At 35.5% G+C, this 11504-nt stretch overlaps 1 protein-coding gene across 1 annotated transcript; it reads left to right on the forward strand.

Annotated features, from left to right (window-relative positions):
- Positions 1-6992: 6992 nt before the first annotated feature.
- On the forward strand, positions 6993-10231 carry LOC131423598 (endogenous retrovirus group K member 113 Gag polyprotein-like). Its single transcript, XM_058574051.1, has 2 exons — positions 6993-7339; positions 7378-10231. The coding sequence occupies exon 2, from the start codon at positions 7457-7459 to the stop codon at positions 8483-8485; it is 1029 nt and encodes a 342-aa protein (XP_058430034.1). The 5' UTR covers positions 6993-7339; positions 7378-7456; the 3' UTR covers positions 8486-10231.
- Positions 10232-11504: the final 1273 nt, after the last annotated feature.

Raw genomic sequence — 11504 nt, forward strand, 5'->3', positions numbered from 1 at the left:
CATTTCCAGGGATAATCAGTCCCTAAAGGATGTTCTTAAGCTAACTAAACAGTGAAGATTTAGGGGAAAAAAAAAACAGATTGCAGTTTCATTAATTACAGTGAGAATAAAGTTGTCATAAAACTTGAAATTCAGATAGATCTTATGTCAGAACAAGCAGTAGCTCTTCAATGTTATATAGTTAAGCTAGTGGAAATCATACTATTAATCAAAAACAATTTTATTAATATAACTTAAGAAATAATGTTCTAGTAACACAATACTCATGAACTTCAGAAGACCTTCTTGGTTTTAATGGAAGATTTCTACCTAAGATTCCCAATACCAACATAGGTGACCTTAAAATAGAAGGGGAAAAAAAGAGGTCGGAAAATAATTAAAAGCTTTGCCTCAAAGTGTCACATATCCCTTCAGTTCACATTTCATTAAAGGTTTCTAGATACAAGGAGGAATAAGAAAATGGGTCCCTGACTGGGTAGTTTCTTCCAGTGATAATTCTATACCTTGGAAAGAGGAACATACATTTTGGTTGTGAACCAGGCAACTAAACCATATAGATGATTAAGTAAATAGGGAAACAGAGATTTTCTTTAGAGATTTTTAAATCATATATGAATATTTTAACAAAATAATTTGCATGAATTTAAAAATAAGCAAAGAGAAAAAGTAATTGAAGTAAAACTGAAGGACAAACTAAATAAAAGATTTTTTTTTCAGTTCTGGGAATCAAACCCAGGGCCCTTGTACCTCTTTAGGGTATTATTGTACCACCAAATTATACCCCCAGCCCAAGACACATATTTATTGTCTTCAACAAATATCACATTGAAAAAGAACTTTCTCAAGTTCATCTTAAAAAAAAGAAACTATAGAAAACACTAAGAAGTTAGAATCATTTTTAACAATAATTTAATTTAAAACTGTATTGATTGACTCACCTAGAGAAAATGATATTATTATATCTACCTTTTCTTCTACTTCCTTTCCTCAGCCTTCCAGATTTTTGCTGATATTATTAATTTAGTTTATTGAAGTATATAGCTTATGGATTATAAACACAATGTCTACAGTTATTTAGTTTTGACTCCACACTTAAGTAGATTTGGTGGTTTCCTTCATTCTTTAACAGGATTCTCCATTTCTGAGTTCTTTATTTGATCAAGTTCTTGGTGTCTGGATTTTATTTGCTTAGGAGCTTGCTTTAAGAAAGACACAGAAACAGTTTTGTTTGAGTTCTTGTATATTTGAACTTAGCTTTCTATTAAAGGGCAATGAGTTCAACATAAATTCTTTCAGTTGCTATGGGAGGTTATATCAATATTTCCAATTGTTTCTGCCCCTTCCTCTAAAGAAGTATATTTTAAAGTCCCATTGACACTGTTTGCTCTTATGAATTGACAATGTCATTGACTAGATGTATGTGATCACAAATATGAGTATAAATATTGATACATCTCTTGTTTCCCTAATGGTTTTATAAATATCATGATTCTAGTGCAATGCTCTATCTTATGACATTGCTAATATGTTCAATAAATTGTACTAGAGCTGAGAAAGATCTCAACTATGAGGTCCATATTTAAAGATATTCCTAAAAGAAGACTCCTGATGCTGCATAGAATTTACACTTTATGTGCATTTATATTCCTTTTTAGCTGTTAAATTCTAACTCATTATTCAATATAAACTATGAGGAAGGACAAATAGGTCACTGGGAAAGGTATATTAGGAATTAGAAACCTAAGTTCTACTTGAGTGCTTTCACTGTGTGTCTCAGATGACAAATTGTTTCTGAATCACAGTTTGAAGAGTCATTCATTTCAAATATTCATTCATCTGAAATATTTGGATGGAAAACTAAATGCTCTCTCATGTTCTTTCACATCCCAACTGCACATCATTACATAATTTTATTACATACATAATTTTATTAAATTTTTAAAAATTATTATTTTTGCTTGCTTGAACATAAAAAAAAGTTTAATTATTTTATCTTTGGAAAAAAAACTAGAACAAAATATATATATATTTCACTCCACTATTAGAAAGTTGCAAGACAATAAAGCTAAGGGTCCATTTAAAATATGTCATTTTGGATCAAAAATTTTCAAAGAAACAAGGACATGTTTGTCTGCCTTGCTAACTCCTATATGGAATCATCCTGACAACATCTGTTCTGCAGATGGGAGAGGACTGGGTGGCTTGGCTTCTGCATCTGGTTCCAGCAATCTGTATCTCATTAGATAATAGATATAAATAAAGATTGTGGTCCATGATTGGCCTCAAGGAGAGAGTAATAGCATAGGCATGAGCATGATGCTCTCAGCTTGCATAGAAAGTTTAATAAGACAGTAAGAGACTTAAAAGGAGTGATGGTGAATGAAAGCTAAGGGTAAGAAACACGATGGATTTATCAAAATTAATATTGCAAGTTCCTCTTAAATCAGTTTAGATGTTTAAAATGTCAAGTGCAAGCACCTGTAGATGTGAGCATTGGGCCCGCTTTAAAGGGGAAATTTCACAGCATGTTAGAGCCAAAAGACACAAAGAGAGATGCACATAAGGGTTTGTTTCCAATCTTGCTTACGCTGTTCACTCTATTTCTTTGCTTTTTAATCACATGATGCTTCTGTTATTAATCATATTGAAGAGTTATGAGACCTTTGTCATAACATAACCCTCATAAAAATCCCTTGAAGTTTGTGAAGGGGATATTTCAATGTACTATATCTGAAATAAAATAGAGATTTGAGATATCATTTTGATTTTTATCTTAGGATATATCTTAAAAACAAAATAGATTCAATAAGAAATTGCAAATGACTTATCCACCCATCTACTTCTATTATTTCAAATTCTATTTAATTAGTCTAATTCTAGTAAGAAAAGTAATTGGTCTAATATCTAGTAAGAAATTAGAAAATAAGTATTTTTAAATACCTGCAAAATATTAGCATGTTTCTTCACTCTTCATGGTATACAGGTTTCTTTATTTGTTGAAATTGCAATGGTGTTTTTTTTTTTTTCTTTAAGACATTTTTGTCTATTTTCAAAGGCATTTCTCCAATCTTCCCTTTGTATTAGTGATAATTGCATTAATGTTACTTTCCTCAACTGGAGCTCTTCTTTTTCAAGTGTCTTTTATTCAGCGTTTACAGAATAGAATTTCCAAATATTTTAAGGAGCTACTTCTGTAGGTTCTCAATCTCTATGGGAACTTTTTTTTTTTTTTAAGTATAGGTGTCCAAAGCAGTTGATACCACTAAATTACAGGCATAAGCAGAACCCTTATTTTTGCAAAGTAGTGTGCTCACATGAGATAATAAAAAAAACAGCCTTTTTAAATATATGAATTTTTGTTGATTAGTTTGTGCACATTTTTTGAATAAGATCTGGAAATGTGGGAAGCACTATGAAAAGTTAATGTTTATATCTAAGAGAAACTAGAATAAAGTAGGACACAGAAATGTTTTCATAAAATCATATTTAAGCTTGCTTTGAGGAATATGACTACATTCTTATGAAGCTCAGTAGAAGAGGTAGATATGTTGCATGATAGTGTGTTTTAGCATGGCTGCTTATGAGGATGAAGTCTATTCTGTAACACATAAAGACAACATTAATCCTGGAAAACTTCTAAAACAAAAATGATCATTATTGTAGTTCAGATTCTTGTCCTAAGCAATAAAATTGAATCTGAAAACTTCTGTAGGTGAAATAAATTAGCTTTTATTTTATTTTTATTTTATTTTTTAGTTTTTCTTTATTGTTCTCTTCTTCATGGCCAGGTAATACTTCTGGAATCACAGTTGATTATCATTATCTCCAACTTGCCACACATTTTCTTCAACATTCGATTAGAACTGTTTAGAAACTACATAATAAAGTAAAAGAAACATAATAAGAAAAATAAAAGTTACAGACTCATTTAAAAAAAAAAGCCACAGGATGGTTTTCTACTTCCTGAAATCCAAAAATCAGTTTATATTTTTATTTATTCTAGAATTCTGAATTTGATCACTTAGTTACATTGCAATGTTCTTATAACAGGTACATTAACCAAACGAAAAAAGGGTGTCTGAGAAGTGTTTACTTAAAACTTTAGAAGGGTAATTAAAATGAATGAGTCCCCATAAATCATTCTAACCCTGAAGTTGCTCAGACCCTTCTCTTGACATATTAACGAAGTGGCAGGAAAAATAGCCTGCTTCCTAAGTGACTTTTCCATCTCCGTTTAGGTTTTCTGTTTACATTCTCTCAGTTAAATTGTCAAATCAAATAGATTAGAATTAAATTTTAAATGGGACTTTAAAAATTTTCCTCCTAAAGAAGGATAAGTGTGACTTAAAATGCAGTAACTGCTTTTGGATATCCTGTGATAAAATTGTTTGAAAACCAAATTGCTCTATATTCTTGAAGTAAACCTTTTAAACTAGGAAAAATGTTACCTTCATGCCCTAATAAAGTTTTCTGAAATTTTTGAAGTTTGTATAATGAGAAGTAGAGCTGATATCTCAGAAAACATTTATAATTCATAATTTAGTAATTTCTTCTGAAAGTATAGATCTAATGGTGAACTAGGAAAAATATTGATTTATTATCTGATCTACCATATTTGAAAACACAACCATTTTATACTTAGGATTTTATTGACCTAAATATTAAATATAAAAAATATTAATTATAATGAACTCAGAAAACAAACCAAGAATCCAAACAATTTAACATTTCTTCTGATAATTGAATAATAAGAGAAATTTCTGTATCTGCAACAGCTATTAATTGGTTTGAAATGTTAAAATAACTCTAATATATTTGAAATATTTCATGCTTCTTTTTCACTTTTAATTTTCTGGTAGAATTTTCTATATGAAGATTGACAAATAGTAGAAATGAGTATTACTCCTCACTTCATAGAGTCAATTTAAAAAGTAGAAACTACTTTACCTCAAAGCAAGTAAAGCCAATCAGATCCATTTTAGAGCTAAGTGGCACATCTGTAAATCAGCATCTCCATTTTCAAGATAGTGACACAATGGTCCAGAGGATTTACTGATTTTTATCAAAATCATGAAATTTTATTACATGTCAAGTTGCTTACCTCTTGCCAAAAATATAAACCTTTAGCTGATTAGCTCTACTATATATTTGGAAAAAGAAATAGAATCTATGTTTCTAATGTCATACTATCTTGTCTCTTGCCTTCTCTAAGTTAAATAAACTATAGTAGTAAGAAACATTTCTCACAAATTCTCTAATTTATAAACAGCATCGTCACCTATGAAGTGAAGTAAATGTGTAACACCTGGATTAAAAAAATCTTACTGATGATAGAAGAGACCAAAAAAAAAAAATGATTAAGTGGCAAAGCCAATAATTTTCAAAACTATTCTTATCTTTCCCACTGCAAAGAATTCCTTCACAAAGATAAAGGAGCATGTCTATTAAATGAATATTATTTCCTATAAAAATATTTGAATCTCTGGCTAATACCTGCCTTCTTCCTCACCAAACCCCAATAGCATCTATTAAATTAAGATGGTTTTGATAGAACCTCAGAATATTGTACAGAAGGATGTAACCAGACCCAATATTTTTAATCACACAAAATAGTTTATTAAAGTATCTATAATTTAACATATACTCAGTGCTTAACATTAGACATTTTTCTAAGACTTTTCCTTGTATTAGCTTATTACATCTTCCTAACAACCTTATTAAGTGGAACTGTTATTGTCCCTATGTTACAAAGAAGAGAAAGCTGAGACATAATTTTTGAAGCTTTTTAATGTATAGCAGTAACTATCTTGTGCATAGCTAAAACACTGAATATTTGTTGAATTAAGTGAACAATATAATCTGACCATAGTTACACAGATTTAGTCATTATTTACAATGCTCAACCATACTAACATGCATGATATAAATGCTTATTAATTACTGTGCTCTGGAGAACAATACATATTTCCCTTCTTTGGAATAGAATGGAAAAAAGTGAGAGAACAGCAGATAAGAGGGGGAAAGTCTTTATCCAGTACACCCAGAATTCCTGATGTTTTAGGGATTCTAATTTTTTAAGAAGTTATGTGGAAATACATATGTAGAAAGAGACATAGATTTAGATATTTCAATAAATGGCTCTATCCATCCCTTGATAGATATTGAGAAATAGATTTAGATATGCTTAAAAGGAGATTTTTCTATGTTGAGGGTACCCAACATACAGTAGCTTGATTTATGATTTTTTTAACTTTACAATGGAGTGAAAGTGATACACATCCAGCAGAAACTGTGCTTTGAATTTTGATATTTTCCTGGACTAGAAATATATAAGATGATATTCTTGTGATGCTGGGCAGCAACAGAAAGTCACAGCTCCCAGTCAGCCATGCAATCACAAAGGTAAACAGCTACTTCTCTACCATGTACTGTGTTGCTAAGCTAGGATGTTCTGTAAGTTAAGTGTATTAAATGCATTTTCTACCTAAGATGTTTTCAGTTTATGATGGGTTATGATGGGGGGTAACCCTGTCATAAGTCAAGGACTGTCTATACAGATTTAGATATACCAAAGAGTTCATCTCTATCACTGCTTTAGGAGTACCCTGCAATACTCCATTCTCTTGATCTGAATCATCATTATTGGATAAAAGATTGATTTGGCTCGAGTTAGACAAACCCAGGTGGTTTCCTGATGCTTATTGTGTGCACATATTGCCTAGCACCTGCTGACTATTACTTCATTCTGTTCTTTTCTGTAATAGCCCTTAAACCACCAAATTAATAGTATACTCAGAGGTGGACAAATGGAAACTAAGCACTCATTATTCCAAATTATTATTTCTCTGAGATTGGCTGGAAGGCATTTTGCCATTTTGGGACACAGAACTGGTACATTTGTCTAGTCACACATGGTCAAGCAGAGTCATCATTTTTCTCTTTAATTCCTGGTAGGGTTGCAACTTCCTTATAAAATATGCATGTGTGTGGTGAGCCGCTTCTGCCGTTTCTGCAGACTATGGTCGCCATTACAAGATGACGCTGGCTCCGCTGTGGTCTGTGACAAACAACTCCTTATCTAGGAAAGTTGGCACATGATTTTTCACCACCCTGTGAGAAAGCTCCACGCGGCAGCTTTGCATTGGGGCTTGGGATGCTTTATTAAGGCTGGGAGGGGCATCCGAGAGAGAGAAGAAGAAATATCAAGGGCCTGAATAAACTGCTGAAAGAAGATTCCTGAGTTGCGTCTTCCTTGCGGGCAAGGGGTTGCGACAAGTGGTGCCGAGACCCGGGAACCAGAACTTTCAGCAGTCAGGGGTGGTGCACCGGTTAGTCCCAGGTAAGTGGGATCCGCGATCAAAGCGGGGTTAGTCCCAGGTAAGTGGGATCCGCGATCAAAGCGGGGTTAGTCCCTAGTAAGTGGGATCCGCGACCAAAGCGGGACAGCTCCTCTGTAATGAAAGAGAGAGCCTTACATTTTATTGCAGCTGCACTGTGTACTTTCGCTTTCTTTTTTTTGTGCTTCCTTTGTTGTTGTGTCATGGGTGCCGCATCTTCAAGTCCGCTTCTCCTGGCCCTAGATGGCCTGTTACGTTCCAAGGGACTGGAAGTGAAACATAGTACTTTACAGAGATTTTTACAGAAGATAGATATCGCTGCACCGTGGTTTGCATTTTCGGGCAGCCTTACTGTGCCTAGTTGGGATAAATTAGGCAAAGATCTTGACTTTGCTTCTGAGCATGGCATATTAGAGGGTGGGGTGATACCCCTTTGGAAAATGGTCCGTGGTTGCCTTACAGATGGTAAAGGCCAGGAAGCTGTGAGTGAGGGTCAAGCTATTCTTGAGCAATTGCATGAGGAAAAATCTGAAGGATCATGTAGTGAAGTGGCAGAGAGTATTAAAAGTAACAGTAGTGAGAAGGCAAAAGAGCCTGAAGATAAAAATAGGAGAAGGCTCTACCCAGACTTGACCGAATTAAAAACGCCTGAGAACACAAGCGACTCAGAGAGTTCTGAGGACCTTGATATATTGTTACAACAACTACATAAGATAAAAATGAAAAAGAAGAAAAAGGAGACACAGGGCACACAGGCCTACTGTAAGAAGGGGAAGGGAGTTAACATCGGTCAACAAAACTCTGAGGAGGAGGAGGTAGAATATCTAGAAGAAGATATGGTGCCGATTGCCCCACCTCCGTATGTGGGGGGGAGCCAAGGTTCCGGGAGATCTTTTCATGCACAAGTTTGGAGGACAGTTAATACAGATATGGGACTTGCATACCCTGTATTTCAGGACAATAACAGGGGAAGATATCATGAGCCTTTAGACTTTAAGATAATTAAAACCTTGGCAGAATCTGACTGCACTTATGGCATAGATGCCGCTTTCACTCTCACTCAGGTGGAGGGACTTACTAGATTTTGCATGACTCCCTCAGATTGGGCTAGTCTAGTCCGCGCTTGTGTTTCCCCAGGGAAATATTAGGAGTCCAAAGTTGGCTGTTTAATGTTTCTGGCAGTGCCCAAGACTCGGAGCGAGGTAGGAGGCTTAAAATTTCTGCAAATAATTCACAATTATCTAATGCTACATTACCCTCCGCAGCAGTCTGTCTCCAATCTCTGTTCCTGTTTCTTTTGGCTAATGTTACATTACAGGGGATGCTTAATTGTTCTAATATTACCTGTTATTTGTCTGAGTGTTGGAATGGCTCCTGGACTACAGCAATGGTTATGAAATTTCTAACCTTTGTCCCGATCCCGGTTACTGCAGATCCAGAGTCTTTTCCTATTGTTGAACTGATTAGAGCCCGTAGAGATTTTGGAATTACGGCAGCTATAGTGACAGCTGTGGCAGTGTCTGCTGCTGCAGCAGTTACGGCCGGAGTGGCCATGGCCAGTCAAGTACAAACTGCTGCCACCATTAATCAGTTTATTCAACAAACATCCACCATACTTGAATCTCAAAGTAGAATTAATCAACACATTTTATCTGGGATTCTGGCTGCTAATCAAAGGATAGATCTGCTTCAAGCTCAAGTTGAGGAATTGTCTGACCTAGTACATTTGGGTTGTATTGATCAACGTGCACATTTATGTATAACCTCTGTCAGATTTTATGATTCCAGAAATGCCTCCCGCATCATCGGAGAGTATCTATCCGGAACCTGGTCCATGGAAGCAGAAAACTTGATCCAGTCTCAACTAACTCGGATTGCTGTTTTGAATAGCACCCGTGTCGAACCAGTGACTTTGGGTCAATTCACCAGTTGGCTATCCTCTGCCTTTTCCTTTTTTAAGGAATGGGTGGGAGTGGGCATTTTTGGGGCAATGTGTTGCTTCAGTGTTGTGCTTTGTTTGTGGCTTCTCTGTCGCCTTAAAACTCGCCATGCACACGATAAGGCTATGATCATACAAGCTCTTGCAGATTTAGAAAATGGCAACTCGCCTCAAGTCTGGCTTGCGCATCTTAAGCAGTAAACCTTTGTCATGGTCGTTACACCCCAAGTTATTATAACATTGCACTGGGATCGACATGACTTTCCTTGTTATTCTCTTAGTGTTGGAAAGCCCTTGCACTCTGCCGGTCTTACTGCCATTGCACGCAGATGGGTTTCCACACTAGTACTTTTCTATCGCCTTGAAGTTCGTGCCTTTCTTTCAGGGTGCTGTCAACTTGTTTGTCATTATAAACAGCCACAGTTCAGCCTCAGCTATCCCCCTTCGTCCACCATCGTCACGATACAGGATGCGAGGCAAGGCACTGCACTTGAGTGATCCTTGACGTGGACCTCAAGGAGAGCATGTCCTATTGCATGCGGGTTAGACGCGTCCATGCCCCGCCCCACGAGAAAAGGCGTCGGCTGATATGGCTTCAGATCTGGGGAAGGCGCCTCCTTAGGACTGAGTCATACTATGCAGCCACTTCTGCACAGTGGGATAGGACCTCTACTCTCGCCTGTATTGTTTTAAGAAAACAGAAAAGGGGGAACTGTGGTGAGCCGCTTCTGCCGTTTCTGCAGACTATGGTCGCCATTACAAGATGACGCTGGCTCCGCTGTGGTCTGTGACAAACAACTCCTTATCTAGGAAAGTTGGCACATGATTTTTCACCACCCTGTGAGAAAGCTCCACGCGGCAGCTTTGCATTGGGGCTTGGGATGCTTTATTAAGGCTGGGAGGGGCATCCGAGAGAGAGAAGAAGAAATATCAAGGGCCTGAATAAACTGCTGAAAGAAGATTCCTGAGTTGCGTCTTCCTTGCGGGTAAGGGGTTGCGACACATGTGTTGGAGTGAAGAGATTCTAAACAGCAAATATAAATATCTTTTTTGCATGATTCACTCTTTCTTTTTATGATTCTTTTGAAGTGATCTGGTAAGATAGATTCATTAATATGGTTCCACAGAATTAAACCTGACTGTACTTCAAAATAAAGAGAAAATTACAGTGGAAAATGTAAGTTTAGTATGTGTTGGTGTATATAATTTACTGAATCCACACAAATATAAGACATTTTGCAAGGAATAAAGACAAGTTTGGAAGCTCTTCTGGTGTTTGAGCAAGGCCCTGAAAGAAATGAATAGACTTAAAAATAAATGTATAGAATATTTTTTACTTATAAATTAAAACTAAAACCATAAATTGCCATATGTATAATTAGCAATTAACTGTACTCCCTATTATTAATTTTCCTAAAATATTTTATATCTAATAATTTTTACTCTAGCTTCTAATGATAGACAAAACAGGTGAAGTAGCAGTCTTTAAAGAAAACTAAGTATAATGGAAGATGGGAGTGTACAAGTGGATGAAAAGGAAAATGCAGTCATCCCTTAGTTACCTGGATGTTCCTGAAATCAATTTCCTGTAAGGAGAAAAATCAGTGGGGTGGTCACATTCCCTTAGATAATATGGCAGAGTGTTTACATAGAACTTATGTACATCCTCCTGTAAACTTATAAATCATCTCTAGATTAGTTATAATACCTAACACACTGTAAATATATATAAATAGTTGCTATCTTGCACTGGCTAGAGAATAATGGCAACAAAGATATATACATGTTCAATATAGATATAACTTGAGTTTTCTTTTAAATAATTTGATCTGTTATTGGTTGAATATGCAGATGACAAAAGGGCCTATAGTTCAAAATTATAATTTAACAAATTTAATACAGTAATATATTAAAGAAAAAGGAAAAATAAAAAATAAATCACCAGCGAACTAATGTTTTTCAAGCAAAGCTAAGTAACCATCATAATGGTCCTTTATGAAATTATTAAATTTTTGGTAATCAGCCTGGTGTGGTGGCACATGCCTGTAATTCCAGTGGCTCTGGAGGCTAAGGCAGGAGGATTGCAAGATTAAAGCCAGTCTCAGCAATTTTGCAAGGCTCTGTCTCAAAATAAAATACAAAAATGACTGGGGATGTGGCTTAGTGTTTAACTACTCCTAGGTTCAATCCCTGGTACAATAAATTGATAGATAGATAGATAGATAGAT

The sequence above is a fragment of the Marmota monax genome, unplaced genomic scaffold (genome assembly GCF_021218885.2).
Source record: "Marmota monax isolate L192 unplaced genomic scaffold, Marmota_monax_Labrador192_F-V1.1 WCK01_AAM20220418_F8-fsc00132, whole genome shotgun sequence".
NCBI classification, from domain to species: domain Eukaryota; kingdom Metazoa; phylum Chordata; class Mammalia; order Rodentia; family Sciuridae; genus Marmota; species Marmota monax.

Coding starts and splice junctions, on each gene's coding strand:
- LOC131423598 (XM_058574051.1), top strand. CDS start 7,457: ATGAAAGAGAGAGCCTTACATTTTATTGCAGCTGCACTGTGTACTTTC.